Consider the following 19,206-nt stretch of genomic DNA (forward strand, 5'->3'; position numbering starts at 1 on the left):
ATTTACAAACGCAGCACGCAACGCTCAGAGTTAGATGAGCATTCTAAAATGTAAAAGTCCACAGTCAATTTTTCTCGTTTTGGCTTTAAATTGCACAGATGCACAGGTGACAAGGGGTATTTAAAACAATAGATGTGTGTGTATGTTTACAAAGTTTAGTTACAGACTTTGCATTCGGAATATCTGAGAGGCAGACTTGAAAATGTGTTTTCAGTCTACATTTTTAGCCTGCCACAACTAACTTTACACCCGCATCCATACACAAAGAGCATACCCTCTGTGATTCGATAGAATTATTTACTTACTGTGACTAATGCTACTTACTTAGAAGGTTAGCTCCGTAGACTTTCATGGCAAACACTCCTCTGCAAACAGCCTCCCGCCACAGGCTGGGGTATGTCTTGTGCAGAAATACAGTGTGAGCAGCTCATCTCTCCACGGAGTACAGTCTCAGAGTGGGGTATCCATGGAGACAGAACCTCCTCCATGTGCAGGGCAAGGAAGTTACTCTGCTGGGCACCATAGCAACAGGAGGCAGAGGGATGCCTGGCCTATCAGGGAAGAGCCGAGGAGCTTCTCCCTGAGTGACTGCAGCATTTCAAATGAAACCATCGCCCTCATGAATGGACACAAAGCATTTAAAGAAATACCAATCTGTCAAATAGAAGGAAATGCCTACACAACAGTCAGGGCTAATCCTCTGACAATGTTGGAGCGAAATGCTTAGGCTTTCTACAATGGTAATATCCCAATGGGCAAGGAAGAAATTACAGCAAAACCCCACACATTCCTAAATTTAATGGCAAGCATGTGAAGCTCTGAAAAAAAAAAAAATGCTTGGTGTAGTCCATGAATTCCAGCTATTTAAATATGCAAGGCACTTCACAGTGCTGCCCGAGAGAGAAGAAGAGGAGAGATCTGTTGTTCTGAAGGGAGAAAAGGGAATCGAAGGACTCTCTAGGACAACCCTCAGCACAGTCTTTCCAAATGGGTTTGCTTAGAGTAAACACATTTATTAAGCTTCCACCAAAGCCCTCCATTATATAGAGGGCTTCTTACAAAAGAGGCATCTGTGATAAAACCAGACCAATGCAGAGGAGATGGTGAGTGGACATTCAAATGCCTTAATACGTGCTATATGTCAACTTTCCCCCATTTCTTATTTAATAGCAATGGTGCCAGGGATCATTTATTGAACACGTACTGTCTACCAGGCAAACACCATCACTACAAACACAGTACTAACAATGATTTTTGCAAAGATACATGATGTGCACGTTGGCCTCCTAGTGTGTGCAGTATGCATATGCTCTGCTATCTACCCCACATTTTATGATTCTCACAGTATCCTGCAAAAGCTAAGTATTAATTATTCCTCCATATTACAAAGAAAAAGAAAAGATATTTTCTTATGTTGCAAAAGAAACTCTTCTGCCCACTAACTTCTCTTCCCCCACAGCTCTGCAGGTGGCCTGGTCCACCCTATTCAGTGTCTAAATATAAGGTGATGTAACCCTCCTCCCACAATTACCTCTCAGAAAAGAAGAAACCCCATATATTAGAGTCTTTCCAAAGCCTCTTATTACAGAGCTCTTGCTCATAATTACCTTCTTGGAACAAAAAGTGCCATGTGAAAAAGACACATCAGTCAGAATTGACCTCAATCTGTGCTAGTTTGGGTTGTCTTTGGAGGTCAACTGATGGGATTGTTTAAAATGAAGGAGGCCAAGAAATTAAAAAAAACAGATTTTGTAACTCCTCGGACTCTTCCAGCCTTTAAAAGAACACTTGATATAGCAATATACTTGATGGATAAATTGTACCGGTCACAACAACCTGTATCCCTTGCTAACTGAACTCAAGAACCAAGTAGCTTCGGATAGTGAAGGATATTTATACAGATCCACAGGAAAACAGAAAAATCAGCTGTCCCCATGCTGTACAGAGGATGTTTTGACAACCTGCAGGTTATCCTCCAATGTCTACCTTCATTCTCCCCTTCTTCCGCCGTAACAGGTGCCTATTTGACTAAATGTCCTGGGATATAATTGCAAACGACTTCGTGTCCTGACCTTAAAATGACTGAGTGCCCCTTGGTCCCTTTCCCCCTTCGCACTGCCTGGTGGATGACAGCCGACCTGTCATAGCTGCCTACCAGCCGGGATCACCCAAATACCTAGGTTTTGTTTAGCAGGAGACAAATAAACTTCTGTCTGGTTTTAACCTCTGTATTTTAGAGTCTTTTTTTTTTTACAGTAACTTAACTGATACCCTCACAATACTTGTAGGCTTAAGAAAATGTCCAATGAGAGCGCCAGGCATGGATTCAAAATTGCTTCATATCAAACAAATTGGATGAAAATGAAAATGATGTGCTCTAGAAAAGTCAGATGAGTTGAAAAGTAGCTCTACGGGTGAGAACTGAATAAAAAATTTTTGTATTAACCATGAATAAAAAAAATCAATGTTTGTAGGGGCGCCTGGGTGGCTCAGTCGGTTAAGCGTCCGACTCTTGATTTCAGCTCAGGTCCTGAACTCGGGGTCATGAGGCAGAGCCCCCCATTGGGCTCTGCACTCAGTGGGGAGTCTGCTTGGGATTCTCTCCTCTCCCTCTCCCTCTGCCCCTCCTCCCACCACTCCCAAGCTCTCTATCTCAAATAAATGATTCTTAAAAAAACAAATCAATGTTTCTAAATTAACAATATAGTATAAATAAGTACATTTAACTAGGATAACAAACTAAAAAACCCATCAGATACTATTTCATCCATATCGCCAAAGATTTACTCAAGCTAGCAAATGAAACAAAACTTTTTTATTATCATTAGGGAAATGGGGGGACATTATATTCGGTCATATACACTGTATCCCTATACTTTTCTCTGTCTCCGCTGCCTCCTTCTTAGGTTGGCCATCTAAATGCAGTGTACCTGCTTCCTGATAATCCAAGCTCCACAGAGTAGCCAGAAGGATCTCGAATATTTACCTTAAATTATGTCTCTCTTCTTAAAAATCCTCCAATGGCTTTCCAGTACTCTAACAATACAGACCTCATCTGCTACCGCTCTTTACCTTCCCAGCTCACTGCCCTACCCACCCCTTACAACCCTCCCTAAACATGAAGGAATATGCTAAGTTCTCAGCTCAAATGTCATCGCCCCAGACACTCCCTTGCCTCATCCCCAGTCACTGTCTATATAGCATTATCTTGCTTTGCTTTTCATTATCTGAACTCATCTTGTTTGTCTGCTTGTGTATCAGTTCTCTCCCCATGTTAAAAGCAGACTCCATAAGAACAGGTATCTTGTCTGTTTCTTCCCTCTATCCTTAATGCCTAGAACAACGGCATCAGCACAGAGTAAATGCTTAATAACTGTTAGTTGAATGAATGAATGAATGAATGAATGAATGAATGAAAGAAAGAAAGCAAGCAAGCAAGCAAGAAAGCAAGCTAGTCAATGTACAGCCAGGATTCAAACCTAGGTTTAACAGAAACCTCTTATATGTGATAAAGTGAGGGTTTCCTTCCTTTCCTTTACTTAGACTTGGGCACGGACATCACCTTTCCACAATGCCATAAACATTCTAGTCTGTGCATCTCCAAGTGTAAGCCCACTGCAGCCATGTTCCTGAAGCGTTACCTCAGTTAACCATGACCTGCATCCTTGGCTGCTATCAGATACAAGCTTAGGGGGTAGAAAATGTTAATGTAGTGAATTACCCAAACGAACACACTATGTGGTTCAACACATAACTTTTTGTCAATAACCCTGCTGTAAACCAAAAGGCCACCCAACAAATTATACCAGCAAAGAAGACAGAGAGGTCAGGGTATTTACCACTCTGGCTCTTTTCCTGTCCGGGGCTTCATTCGTCTACCAAGTGCACAGCTGCTTCGCACATGGCCTCAGAATTTTCTCCCTCTGTGTTCTGGGCAACTCTACCCTCCCCTCGGCCCTTCAGGATATGGGAATGGCTCCAAGCTGTTGCCAGGGCCAAGCATTTCACCATGCCTTGTTGGATCCCCTTAATTATGCCCATTGCATGCAGACAGTCTCTTCGATAAACCCACCTCAATTAGTACAAAAAAAAAAGGTCCAATCTGAAGCATATGTCTGCATGATTTATAACTCTTGGTTTCCAAGTTTATGTATAAAATAAGTTTCTAGGTTTATTTCTCTTATGTTGGCAGTCGATAAATATGTTTCATGGTGGGTGTGTGGTCTGCTGGAACGTCTGCCATTTATGGGAGACCAGTAATGCTTCGTTCTCAATACGTTAGAGCACTTAGTAAGCATTTGGCAGGCCCCCAAACCAGTGGCTAGAACACTGTACATGCAATAGATCCTACCAGACCCAGAATTTGGATGGCAGTCACCTGTGGGAAGAAGAGGATTATAATTCACTAATTCTTAGGGAAAAACCATTAACGGACCATTTGGCACCATTACATTGATTGGGTGCACCATGAAAAGCACAGATGGGAGAAAGGCACGGAGTAAATATGTAACCCTGCCTTAAAGGTAAACCCTTCAGTCCACTCATCACATTTAAGCTTTATTTTACTGGTCTGGTGTCTGTTGGGGAGAAGTGATAGATTGTACAATAGTCCACCACAAAATATTCTCTGCAATATCCTCGGTGAACATTCTTTCTCTCAGGGGGAAAGAAAGTTTCAGAGACCCATTTCAGTATAAACACAAAAGCTCTTGTTTAAATTGACAAAGTCTAATGATCTCTGCTTAGGAAACTATTCATGATATGCAGGGTAGCACAATAAACATCTTGACAAGTAGGAAAGGACTAGTGTATGATTAAGTGGAGAATACTGAAGACCTTAACATTCCTCTGATGTTCATATCCTCAGAGTTTATTGATCTGCCCCGAAACAGTCTTATGTGTTCAATTCTGTGGACTTTATTGAAGTTACATTGAGGTTCATTGATTTTGTTATCAGCAACAGCCAGCATAATCTACATATGGGCTATATCAGCTAATTTATGAAAATTAATAAGAATTTTTAGGGCTCTACAGACATTAAAGAAAAATAATTTCTGTCTTATTCAACACATCTTTCTCAATTATCATGCTCCCTTATTGTAATTAAAATTATTCTTTTGAAGGTGGACTTTACAACCAGCGCAATGGTTAAGAGTTAGTAGCAAGACTGCCCTGTTTATTTTTTTTTTTTTAAAGATTTTATTTATTTATTTGAGACAGAGAGAATGAGAGACAGAGAGCATGAGAGGGAGGAGGGTCAGAGGGAGAAGCAGACTCCCCACCGAGCAGGGAGCCCGATGCGGGACTCGATCCCGGGACTCCAGGATCATGACCCGAGCCGCAGGCAGTTGCCCAACCAACTGAGCCACCCAGGCGCCCAAGACTGCCCTGTTTAAAATCTGCTTACAAGCTGTGCCACCTTGGATAAGTTACTTAACTTCTCTGTGCCTGAGGTTCTCCATCTATAACACAGGGGACAAGGGTATCCTTTTCTTCCATGGATGTTAGGATTAAAGAGTAACATGCTTGGACTTTTGCTGGGGACAGTCAGCGCTCCATAAATGTTCGCTAAAAAAATTTTTTTAAAAAAGATTTTATTTTTTTAAATAATCTCTATACCCAACATAGGGCTTGAACTCACAATCCTAAGAGCAGTCATGCTCTACCGCATGAGCCATCCAGGCACCTCTAGCTAAAAAAATTTTAAATCCAATTTCAGAGTTATTTAAGCCCCACAATTACATCCAATATACACTTCCAGATATTTTCATAAGGTTTTCAGCATCTAAAATAGATTACAGCCTTTATTTGAGGCTGGGCTGTGCTGCTGCAAGACCTTTGATTGTAACTATAAGCTATTAGAAAAATAACACCTTGCCAAGAAGGCTGGAAGTTTCCATAGAACCAAAATCTTCTAGCACTAAAATTTTAATTTTTTCCACTCTATGAAAATATTTCTAAAATGCTTAAGACATTTTTCTGCCCTCAGACACATCGTTTTCTGCCGGCTCCACCATCACAATGACTCAGTCTGTTTCTAGAACATGAAATACTGCACAAAGTGCTACAAAGCACTTAAACGCTTAAGAGGCCGCTGTGCTTTTTAGCGGTCTTTTGTGTGCTCTTTCATATTTTCCCATCTCTTCATTGTCAAGGCATCAGCCGTCACTTCATACTTTTGTCAGTGCCCTCCTGGAGCAATCACTGCTCCCATTTTGTGTGGATTAGGAGCCCAGGACATGCTAGAATGCTGTTTCAAATAAACACAGGTTCTGTATGAGAGTTTTAAAGGGCTTCCTTGTAAAGAAAGTGCACGGAATTTGTGATGTATATTTTAGGAGCTACAAATGACCACTATGAACATTTACTGAGGAATTATTCTGTGGTGGGTCTAACAATGGGCACTTTACATTCGTTAGTTTATTTGATCTTCGAAACAACCCATTTTACAGATGCTGCATACGAGGTTTCGGGAAGATAACAAGCAGTTGAAGAACACATGGTTATAAAGTGGCGGCATGAAGATTTGAACCTTGTATGTTCACGGTTCAAGGTACAACACACCGGAGTCTGGTGGTTCTGACACACACTTCTTCCCCCAAGGACAAGCCAAGCTGAGTAACCTGGGGAAGAAACTGTGCATGTCTCCGCTCTCAACTCCCCTCTAGGTAGCTCAGGTTATTTTAAGAATGGTTTCTCACAGGTAAGTTGTCTAGCTCTCTCTGATCTCACACGACTAACTTTGAAGTGAAAGCAAGCTCGTGATAAGCACAAGAACATCTGCAGTTATCCACTGTGTGAGAAAGAGCCTCTCTCTACAACGGGAACCCATGTTGATTAATCGCTAACCTAGTCGGTGCCTTCTGAGTTTTCCAGCATGTGCCTTTGAATGTGGGAAATAGTCTTTTTAAAGTAACCAGGCCTCTGTTATTGTTGTGAGGTTATTATAGTTCACCTGGCCAGGTCTCCAATTCCCTTAACCCGGTGGGGTTATGACAAGGGAATACTACCTTAGTTTGAATGCTGATGGCACACAGTGACATCTTTCAAATGCAGATTTCAACATTTCAGTTTCTAAAAGGGGATTTCTTTTAAATTATAGTGACCCTAACCATTTCCTCTTTATCTGTCTCCTCGATCAGCTGGTGTTTTTTTCCTCCTTTTCTTGTCTTCTGATGATTTGTTTAAGTCATGTAATTGTTTCCCCAGCTCCCCCTCAAGCCTTGTGGAGAAAGGATTTAGTTTTTCTTTCTGTAAAATAATGCCACCAGGTCTTTTTCTTCCTTGGACTAAGCTACACCAAGTGGTAAACCCACATTAAAGGAGGCCCAGGAATGTCATTTAATGTACTATGCAGTAATGCAGTCAGGCCTTGCGGTTCTGGGTGGAAATGTCAGGAAGACTGCAGACCAAACCTGAGAGGAGCACCTGGGAGCAGGATTGTTTCCACTGCGGAGTCCTCAGAGCTCCCAGACGGAATGCCTTCATTCCTTTCCTTCTGATAGGCACCATAGGCCAAATTTATCACACTATTCTGCTTCAGTTATAAGCTCCCTAAACGCAGGGCTGACACTGAGGTCTTCTTTGCCCTGTCTCTCCGACGCTCTTCCCATGCCAAACACAATTCCTTGTATATGGTGTACACTGTATTTCTCATTTAAGTATTTACTGGACACCGACTTTATGACAGGCACTGTATTAGGCTCTGGAGATTCTGTCTTGAGTGTTCCCTGAATTGACTGGTAGATAAAAGGAAACCATGAAAATGCAAAGCCATTATCCAGCTGGACCGCAGGGATGTTTTCTTCTGCTCTTTGGTGGCAATTTTTAATTGAATCTGCATAGGCATTAAGTGATGGAAGCCAAAGTGACAGAAGGTTCACCACCTCCGAGAAGCTCCTGAACAAGCCCTGCCTGAGGAAGGAAGATCTGGCATGCTGTGTGCACACGGTGCCCAGTTGGCAAGGTGCAGGCCTGCTCAGCCCACCTTCCTAAGCTTTTCCCAGCATCCTGTGACAGATCTCCCTTCTCCTTCTGCATCAGATGCTCAGTGAGCATCTTAGCTCTTTATCTGAATGACTAAAGGGGCATTTCAAGAACTCCTTTTTGAGGTGAAGAGCAGTTTTCCAGAATCTAGAACAACAGACCTAAAATTAAATGGGCTTGGGTTATTTAACGTTAAAGAGGCCCAGAACATCTGTATGAGAGACACTAATTACTTGCTATTTTAATAAACTGGTATTGGTTCTAATGAGTTGATTTATTTTAAAAAAGTAGAGCACACACGGAGAGCTGAGGATGGGTTTGGGCTGAGGGGAGCCGGTCACTTGGGGCTGGGGAGGAGGGAGAACATTTTAAACTGAGAGCATTATCTTCTTGTGGTTTAACAGATGATGTCTCTGCATTTTATAAATTGTGGAGTCATCCAGGGGCCTCATTTCCAGGATTTCCTCTCTTCATATTTATGAGACTGACAGGTCTATTCTGCTGAAAGTTCAGAGAACTATGTGTCACGGTACAGATTTCTCTACAAAGAGCTTACTGTACAGAACTGGGTCCCCCTCAAAAGCTCAAGCAACTTTTTCATTGATGACATTAGGAATTTTAGGCAACTAAGAAAGAAGCTTTAGGGATCCCTTCGACCTTGATTAAATGAAAATAAATAAAAACACCGCGTGGGAAGGGCTGCTGAGGTGATATGTATGCTTATGAGCAAGGAAATCAGAATTCTGGTGACAAAAGTTGGTGTATGACAAAAGTGATGTTTCAGGTTCTGCCTCTGGGCAAAGGGTCATTAAGTTAGGATTCATAATTTCTAAGAAAGGAGGTCCAAGAAACCTCAGAAATAGTGATATTTTGTGTGTATGGGTATTTTTCCGGAGCATGGGTTCATGGCCTTCATGATTCTCAAAGGATCCATGAATTAAAACAACACAAAGAACTGTTCTTATTTTCTCTCATTTGTCCATTCGTCCTTCCTTCTTTCTTCCTTCTTTCCTCCCTCCCTTCATTTTTTTTCTTTTTTTGTCTACATTTTCTTCAGGATGACCTAAGGCCTTAAACATGCTCAGCAAGACAAGTGGCTGATCCTTAGCAAGTTGAGTACCTACTGTAGGATTAAGGACTTGCTCAGTGTGAATATTCTGCACACACACAGAGGGTTTTAAGTCTTATGTTAACATTTGATTATTCCTCTTATGATTATTGAAACAAGGAAGGGCAATGATAATTTTAACTTCCATTTAATCTTAGTTTGTTCTTGCTGCACCATACCTGTCTCCTGTGTCCCTGTTTCCTTTGTATTGTCACCACTGTAAAATGTTTTTGGAATAAGGTGGGAGGTGGGGGGTGGGAAACCAAAATGAAATAATTTTAAGTTGCATTCAAACCCTACAGTACCTGCACAGTGAAGTCACTCTTTCTTTGCAATTCATGAAGCTGGCATTCTTTCTTGCACCATTTTATCTTTTCAATCTCATAACCTACCTTTGCTGTCGAGCTGCCACAATGCACCGGACTCTGTGTGGCAGGAATAGAAAGAGGATGACAAGGCTCCTGCTCTTAAACTTACATCCCATATGTTAGAGAAACAGACTCTACTGGTGAGTACTCTCAGGTTAAAAGAAAACTGAGAAGACTTTTCCAAAGAACATGTACAAATGGCCCATAAGCACACGAAAAGATGCTCGTTGTCATCAGCCATCGAGGAAATGTAAATCAAGACACTATGAAATACCACTTCACACTCACAAGAATAAGTATAATAAAAAAGACAGTAACAGCCGTCAACAAGGATGTGGAGAGAGTGGAGCCCTCATACGTTGCTGGTGGGAATGTAAAATGGTGCAGTCATTTTGGAAAAGTCTGGCAGTTCCTCAAAGAGTTCAACGTGATTACCATATGACTCAGCAATCTCTTTCCTAGGCATATACCCAAGAGAACTGAAAGCATATTCGCAAAAAACTTTTCCACGGATGCTCATAGCATCACTATTCATAAGAGCCAAGAAGCAGAAACAACACAAATGTCCATCATCTCTGAATGGATAAACAAAACGGGGGGTATAACCACACCAAGACAAGATGTTAATAAAGAAAAAGTGGAGGTGGCAGTGGCGGAGAGGTACGTGAGAACTCTCTGTACTCTCCATTGTTTTCATGTAAACATAAAATTGCTCAAAAAAAAAAAAGTCCATTTTAATGTGTGGTACAGCCATACAATGGAATAATATGGAGCCATAAAAATGAATGAAGTTCTAATCCATGCTACACTGATGAACTCTGAAAACGTTATGCTAAGTGAAAGAAGCCAAATACGAAAGGCCACATACAGTACGATTCCATGTTTATGGGACGTCCAGAATGGATAGGTCCACAGAGACAGAGCAGGTTAGTGGTTGCCAGGGGCTGGGAGGAAGGGAGAGTGGAGAGGGGCTAATGGGCAAGGGGGCTTCTTTGGTGGGATGATAAAAATGTTCTGAAATTAGATTTTTTGAATAAACTACTTTTTCAAAACTATAATTTTGAATATACTACAAACCAGTGAATTGTATACTTTAAAAGGGTAAATTTTATGGTATGTGAATTGTATCTCAATTTAAAAAAGAACCACTGAGCTGAAGGAGGGAGGGAGGCAGTTCTCGTTCTTGTGTACACAAGGTAATGGTTTATTTGTTGGCTCTAATCACATGACATTCTTTAACTCACTGTCTCTGTCTTAGGTATTGAAGGTATCCAACACCCTTTTTACAATAACCACCTTTCTCTTTTATATGCTGTCTTCCCCACTGTGTATCATTCCCTTTCTTTTTCATATTATTTCAAAGCAAAGGACTGTTCACAAATTCATCATGACTACCATTTATCAGGAGCCTAGGAAAGAGGAGATTTCCTTCTCACACAGTTTAAGTTTTACTCTGACACTAGTCAACATTATCTTTGGTTGACCAAAAGCAAGATGAAGAATAATCCATTAAGATATGCTGTGCAAATCAATTATTCAGGAAAAACAAAAGCAGACAGAGATGGAAGAGGACATAAGACCAAGCCTTGGCTCCACTGAAAAAAAACATCTATAGCTCCTTGCACAATGATACCATCACCAAAAAAATGAGAAGACAAACGTAAGGAATGAAGACTCATGCAAGTCATTAATCTGTCTTTTCAGGCTCATAAATATGTACAGCATTAACTGTGGGTGTTGAAGAAAATAATGCAATATATAGGCTGTCTCTCAATGTCAACGCTCAAGGCCTTTTACTTAGAAGTTATAACTTTAGTTTTATTAAAACTATACTTGTTCATATACTGCACATATTTCTGGGATATAACATATTTATGTATATATTGCAAATTCTGAGAATTGACCTTTTCTGGCATTCATGGTATCTTATGCAATAAAAATCTCCATTTCGTCTTATATTTTGTAACTGTCGAACATCTATATGTATACATATAACATCATACTCATATTTAATTCTTCAAAAGCAAATAAAGTCACTAGGTTAGTCAGTCTGCTCACCTACAGATTCCCATCAAGATAACTTGTTCTTTTCATAAACTGTGGGCACTTTAGACGGTACCAAGTAATTTCTTAGTAAAATTTATGCTAGAATTACATAGTTTAAATGTCTGTTAGACCATCCACTTTACATGTCTCCAACTTTGCTCCTTTTTCTATGCCTCTATAACGCACACACATCCCTATATTTATTCAATTATTAGCCATCAGTACAGAAAACATTCCACTCTCTGCCCTACCTCCCTAAAAAAAGGGAGATGTTTCTGGGTACTGAAATAGCATCAGTACTGTATTTCCCTGTCCTGATATACAGGTGTTTCATTTCAAATGTGAAATCACTCCAGTCATACTGTTCTGAGAAAAGCATGCAGAGTAAGTGCATTTACCTGGCTTTACAAGGCCTGACTTTGGTTCCTTCTTATATCGAGATGACTGGACGCTTCCTTCACCAACCATTCCAACAGTGCATTTCTTTCTGGAAAAGTCTTCATCACTTCCAGGGCAAAAGCCAACAGGGCTGTTTCCAGTATCAGAGGGCGTCTTTACAGGAGACACCGATTGGCTGCTAGGACAGCCTGTGTCATCTGGAAGACAGGAATCAGTAAGTGTTTAATGAGGAGGAGGAAATCAATGATGGCAAAGAGAAGCCATGCAACACGTGTACTCACACAAACGTACTCCGCTTATGAGGACCTGGGTGGATGCCTGCGGATGCCTTGCCTTTTATTTTCCATATTTTGGCCAATTTTGTTAACAAAGAAAATAACAGTTATCATAAAATATATCTTAAAGCAAAACCTTCTAAGCTTTTTGGACCACAAATATTTCTATAACTTTCATGTCAACACTTAAAGGTGTGTCTGTTTTAACACTTCAGGTAGTATATTTTTGGGTCAAAATTGTCCATAGATTTTTTGATGCAGTTAGTAATAAAGAGTTCACCACAGCAACCCAAGGGCATTACTGTGAACTCTTCAGAGTTGTTTGTGTTAGGAAAAAAAAGTTACTTGAATATTATTGACCACACCCAGTTTTTGATCACTTGGCCCATCAACTGGTTAACAAAGTTTAATAGATAAGAGATCTGGCTTTTGGAGTTCAAAGGAGCAGGAAAAAAGGTGGGTTTTTTTTGTTTTTTTTTTTGAAGTATCCTGTTTTATTAGCATACATACCCACCCCAAAATATATCAATCCAGTATCTTCCTGTCTGGGATAAACTGGTAAAATGAAAATGATACTCAAATTAGAAATATCCCCTTAGTTTTCAAGTTATAGGTTATTACTATGATCATTATTATAAGCTAATATGCATGATAGGAAGTGACCTGAGTAGATGCTTATGAGGCAAACAGGAAAGTCATACTGCTGACTCCTATAAATGCTTTTCATATTTATTAAATATTCATGATGGTTGGTTAATTCATTTATACTTTGATGAGAATTGTATGGGAATTTAAAGTATGTCTCCTCCAAACAGTCGATTAGTGGTAAATATTCATTACTAAATAATTCTTTATTATACAGAAATATTTTGATGGCAGAGCTACTTTAGTAACTCATTAGACAAAAAAAAAAGAGTTTAGTACTAATACCTTTTGGACTATTACACTTTTATGAATATTAAAGGAACAAAAATAATTTGCCATCTGTGAAACGCTCTCTTCAACTCCACAGCTTTAATAAAGACAGAAACAGAACTAGGCATGAATAAAATATACTGGTTGCCTGAATAAAGATGACTAGAATCCATCTAAAAAAATCAAGGCTTCATTTTTGGCTTTCATTTCAGATTTTATTATGAAATAGCCCCAGTTTCTGGAACAAAGTGAACTTGGCACTGGTAAAATGATTAATTTCTCCGAATATTCTTCTTCTTCTTTTTTTTTTTTTTTTTTTGCCTCTTGGACATATTAGTATCCACAGGACCTCACTGGTACATTTCTGGAAGCAAGTAGTTTTTAGTGCCCTGCTCATGCCTTCTGCCTTTGCTGCTCACTTAGAGTCCCCTGTTCTTACCAAACTCTGGAAGAAACTCTGGCTGTGAAGGAGGGGGTTGAGAGCCCCTCCTGGTGGTTACTGCTCAGCTCTTTCATCGCTTATTGTCCCTGCCTTTCTGTGACATTTCCTTGTCCCATGCTGCAACCCTAAGAAAGCCCAGCTCCCCTCTAAAGGGGCAAAGCTGCTAATTACTCAGACAGATTCCAGCACTCTTACAAGGCTCAGCAGGCCTGCACATCGCCTCAGGAGGGGCTCCTTCTTGATTCCGATCCCCAAGCAGATAAACCCAGGCAAATGCAGTCTAATTCAAAATTACCCACTGCCTTTAGAATTATTTCCTTATGAGTCACTTCCATAAATTACCTCTTTTGAAAGAGAAATGGTCCAAATAAATAAAAGTCTGTGCTTCAGAGTCTCTAAAAAGCAATTTTTCTTGAAAACACTCAGACTCAAGGGGACAAAATCAAACAATTTCCAGTATTGAGAAACACTGTCAAGATTATAATTTAACTAAATAGAAAGCAAATGTGCTTTGTTGGTTCTACTATCATTTTGCCAGAGTTAAATGAGAAGGAATATATATAAGCCAAGTTTTCAGTACTAATAATGTCAAGAATTAAGTGCTAGGGTCTGGTTAAAAATTAGGACCCAGAATTACTTAGAATAGTGGCAGTTTAGGGAAGGTAGCAGAATTTTTTTTTTTACCTGAAATGTGTGTTTCACAAGTTATCAATATTTACAGCTAGTATCTCCAGGGGAAGGGATTGAGAAGATGAAGACCTAAATAAATCTTTAACTTTTGGTACCTCGCACAGCATCTGAATCACTACATAAACTGGTATTCCCCCAACATCTCTTAACTGTCTAGTATCGTGCTTCATATTGAGGGAGAAACAATGGGAATACAGACATAATCTTTCATTGGTTAAGCTAAGTCTTGGCATTGACCCAGCCCCCAGGCATTATACCCAGCCCCCATACAGATGGAGCTTATAAATAAGCCAAAGGAGTTGGGTAAATATCACTTACAACGCAAACCGGCAAGCCTCTTAAAGCAAATCCATACTCAAGAAAATCGGTGAGTTATCAGAGAAGTTTGGGGTATTCAACTTATTTCGTCTGATGAGATCAACACTAACAAAGGTATCTAGTTTGGAAAGGAAAGGGCATTGATTTTCCTACTAGAGAGAACAAACTTTAACTTATGCAAAGTAAGACCCGAGCAAAGGCAACAAAGGTTCATGGACCAGGGAGTCATCTGGTAGCCTGTGACACCTGAGGTATTTTCCTCCGTGCAGCACTGAAAAAGTGGTCATTTTTCCAGCAAGTCTTGTTTAAGGCTTCTTTCCCCCTTTCCCTCCCCTTCCCTTCTCTTCTCCTCCTCCTTTTCAACTTCATGGTCACAGCTGGAAGCAAACTGCTAGTCCAGATGAAAGTAATACTCCTCCCCAAAATTCTATGTAAAATATGTTTCCTTCACATTTACTCTAAGATTCTAAGAAGACTAAAGCCAAGTAGATGCTCCTTGGTTACTCATGTCTAATCTTACTATGTGCCAAACTACATGCGGATGGATCAAGCACATATTAAACAGATTTACTGGGGCGCCTGGATGGCTTAGTCGGTTAAGTGTCTGCCTCCCGCTCAGGTCATGTTCCCAAGGGTCCTGGGATCGAGCCCCGCATCAGGCTCCCTGCTCAGCGGGAAGCCTGCCTCTCCCTTTCCTTCTGCCTGAAGCTCCCCCTGCTTGCTTTTTCTCTCTCTGTCAAATAAAATCTTTAAAAAAACAAAAACAAAAACAGATTTATTTATTAAACCCACTTCGGCTAAACCCTTTGGGTATGCCTTCTGTTTCCTGTCGCTACTAGCTGAATTTGTCCTGTGGATCCATAGATTTATAACTACAATATTTATAATTATGGCTTTTATGATGTTAGTATAAAGAAATTATCAATTACAAAAAATTCTAATAGGACACCATGAGGAAACTATTTCAGGGCAGGAAATGACAAAAATCCTGAATGATCTACCCAAAAAGTGTGGAGTGTTTCAAATTTCCAGAAAAATGCCTGAGAAAAACATGAACATTTCAGCCTGGTTTTGGCAGAGGGAAGTTTTGCTGCAAGGCTTTAGGAAGAGCATGTGAAGACTGTCAGTCCCTGGAGAGGGAGGAGTTTTTCTTTTAAAATACACACACACACACACACACACACACACCCTCCCTCAGTGCTTACATAATTGAGCTTTTACACTTCTTCACTATTCATGGTCAGTATAACTTCATTAAAAAAAAACATAAAACAGGGGTGCCTGGGTGGCTCAGTCGGCTAAGCATCTACCTTAGGTTCTGGTCAGGATCTTGAGGCCCTGCTCAGCGGGGAGTCCACTTCTCCCTCTCCCTCTGCCCCTCCCCCTGCTTGTGATCTCTCTCTCTCTCTCTTTCTCTCAAATAAATAAAAAAAGTTTTTAAAAATAAATAAATAAATAAAATAAAAAAGGACCACGTTTCATGTTTTATACATTGTGATCCATCTGAAAATATAGGATAACTTCCTTCTGGGGTCAATAATTTTAAATCCCACTTCAATGGGCCCAGGATGGTCCCTGGTGGAACACGGGTAAAACTGACCCTTATTAAGGCTATTTTTGATCACCATCTATAGGGAAGGAGACTAATTTACATTTCCTCCTTGATTTACACCAAGGAATAGGTTATTTTGTTCTTGTGGTTCATTTGCCTTGAATCTGTCAACACACAGGATGAAGGATACAGAAAGAATATCACAGATCCAGGAAGTCTCAGAAGTTGTGGCCCATCTCAAGTGCTGTAAGAAATGTACCTACTAAATAGTTTCCAAATTGTTGTTAAGGAATAAAAAGGTTAAGATCTATAAGGACAGATGAGAGAAATAGGCATCTATTATAATTTTGTAGCCTGGAGGTGGTTAAAAAAATGTTTTTTAATCTATTTTTCCTCTCTCTTTACATTACAAGCTCTTTGAGAATATGGGATATAGTTAATAACTGGACAATTACTCTACTTACAATTCTGAAAAAAGGTGTAAGTATCTTTTAAAATAATTTATATCTTATTTTAAATGCACTAAAGAAACTTGCTAAATTAAAGGAAATCTGTTGGGGTTGTTAAAATTTTAACTTAATCTTTGTGATATTATCAGAGTAATAATTCTTAACGCAGAGGATCTAGATAGAGTGCAAAAGAGTATAAAGAAGGAAAGAGAAAATAAAAGGATAACAGTTTCCTAAAACTGTGGTACCCAGAAAAAATATTGAACAATCTGGCCTATGTCTTATTGAATTTTTAATTATGCATATGGTTTACTTCCTCACTTGCTTTTTGCTTTGCTTCAACATATAGTATATTCAGTTTCATTACTCTGTTACTGAGCACTTTCCTGTGGAACTTGTTAGGCTATAAAGAAAGAAGCTATTAAAGACTGACAGGAGCCAACACAAAAGGGCCCACATTGGCCAAAGATGGAATAATTTGAGCATCAGAGAAAACAAACAATTAATGCAACTGACTGATAACCACTGGATATACAAAAAAAAAAAAAAAAAATCTGTGAGCCATGGTCATACAAAAAAGTAAAACTAAAGAGGGAAAGAAAGACCCTTTCCACCTAAAAGAATCCCAAAGCACTGGAGATCATTGGCAGTGGCCCAGGGACCAATTCTTTGTATTGAAATTTGGCAATTAAAAGGAAAGAAAGAACTAGCATAAGTCCTGATTGAAAAACCATTCCTACACAAACTGTATTTCCGTATAACTGAAATCCCTCATTGATGTTACAAAGTTCTTCCTTACAGAAGCATCTGGTTAATGAAAATAGATGGAATAATAGAAACAGGAAGTTACTATTTTGTTATTATTTCTAATGAAATAATTGATTTAGAGAACCACATAATGGGTGAAACCATTAGACAATAGTCTGATAGAGAATTTACAGTGAAGGGATCAGGCCTTACCCATCTGCACCCATTCTCAGCATCACCAATGGTGGGATAACAAACATTATGTACCTTCTGATGGGATGCCAGATGAAACACACAGCACTCCCCATGAAGTATTCTTGCCATAAAAATTTCCCCTGCATCTAACCAAGCTTTAAAGACAATGTCCACCTTCTAAAATATATAGAGAATAGAGAGTAATGAGTCAAATCAGGGGCTGGCAAGCTGCAACCTGCAGGAAAATTCTGCTTGCTGCCCATTTTTGTAAATAGAATGTTATTGGAACACAGCCATGCTGAATCCTTTAGATATTGTCCACTGTGGCTATCAAGTTACAATGGCAGAGTTGAATAATTATGACACAGATCATCGGCTAGCAAAGTCGTAAATATTTACTATTTTGTTCTTTACCGAAAAAGTTTCTTGGCCTCTGGGTTAAATGCTATGAGGAAGCAAATGGACACCTTCAAGACAACTGGGGTTATTTCCATGTTCTCTATCATAACAAGGAATTATGTTAATTGTGTAGTAATGAAAATGGCACTATGATTGTGTAAGAAAATGTCCAGTTTTTAAAGAAATGCAGGCTGAGGTGTGTACGTAGACATGAGATGACATGATGTCTGGAGATGTGCTTTTTAAAATGCTTCAGCAAAGTAAAAAAATAAAAAAGGAATAGATGTAGCAAATATGATGATATCCTGTCATTACTTAATCTGGACAAAGTAGATAAGCAGTATATGGGAATTCATTGTAATATTCTGTTTTTGAGTATGTCTTAAAAAGATTCAAAATGTTTAATTTCTCAAAAAACATTTTAATGAGTAATTTTTAAAATAGATTATAAACATATCACTTAAAAATCAGTTCCATCTTGTAGCATTTCTTAGGTTGTTTCCAATTTTGTCACTATTATTGAAATTGTTTTAATAACATATTTTAAAAATAAATCTTTAGGTGCCTGGGTGGCTCAGTCAGTTAATTGATTTCAGTGCAGGTCATGATCTCAGTGTCAAAAGATCGAGCCCCACGTTGGGCTCACATGCTGGGTGTGAAGCCTGCTTAAGATTCTCTCTCTCCCTCTCCCGCTGCGCCCCCCCCGCCCCCACTTACATGCATGCGAGCTCTCTCAAAAAATAAAAATAAAAAATAAAAAAACAAATCTTTGGTCAAATTTTTTATTATCTCATGGAATGTATATCAAAGTGGAATTACTAAGCCTTCAAAGAAGTTTGAGACAACTTAAATTCTTATTATTGAATGAGAGTATCCCACTCAGAAAAGTCCTGCCAATATTGAATACTATTTGTTTGCGTTTTTGCCAACTTAATAATGAAAAATATATTTTTGATGTTTTAGTTTGCACATATTTAAGTATTAGTGAGGCTTAATGTCTTTCATAGGTTTGCTGGCCTTTTTTGCTTATTCTATGAATTGTTAGTTTGACAATTTTTCTACTAAGATATTAAGGATTTCTTCTATTTCTTATAGATAGATAAGAAATCCTTATATATGAAAAGCATTATATTTCACTGAGGTTGTTTGTTTTTAATTTATAATGTTTTGACTTTTTTTTGTTTTTTTATGTTTTGACATTTAAACCTTTTTCTATTTCTAGTTGTCAAATCTCTCCATATTTTCCTTTATGATTTCTTCCAATGTTTTAATACTTAGAATATCCTTCACTCTAAAATCAATTAAATATTTACTTAC

The 19,206-nt window shown here is 39.1% G+C and overlaps 1 protein-coding gene across 9 annotated transcripts in view; it reads right to left on the reverse strand.

Moving 5' to 3' along the window:
- SYBU (syntabulin) overlaps window positions 1-19,206 on the reverse strand; it is a 110,641-nt gene that overhangs the window by 35,119 nt on the left and 56,316 nt on the right. For 8 of the 9 annotated variants that reach the window (XM_081816408.1, XM_006727924.3, XM_006727923.3 and 5 more), the window contains one exon: window positions 11,907-12,104. In XM_081816408.1, the coding sequence (XP_081672534.1) occupies window positions 11,907-12,104 (198 nt within the window). Of the gene's footprint in view, window positions 1-324; window positions 9,748-11,906; window positions 12,105-19,206 lie in introns of those variants that run through there. The other variant, XM_081816411.1, reaches the window with a different exon arrangement.

The sequence above is a fragment of the Leptonychotes weddellii genome, chromosome 4, assembly GCF_054177405.1.
Source record: "Leptonychotes weddellii isolate Sample4059 chromosome 4, ASM5417740v2, whole genome shotgun sequence".
In the NCBI taxonomy this organism is placed as follows: domain Eukaryota; kingdom Metazoa; phylum Chordata; class Mammalia; order Carnivora; family Phocidae; genus Leptonychotes; species Leptonychotes weddellii.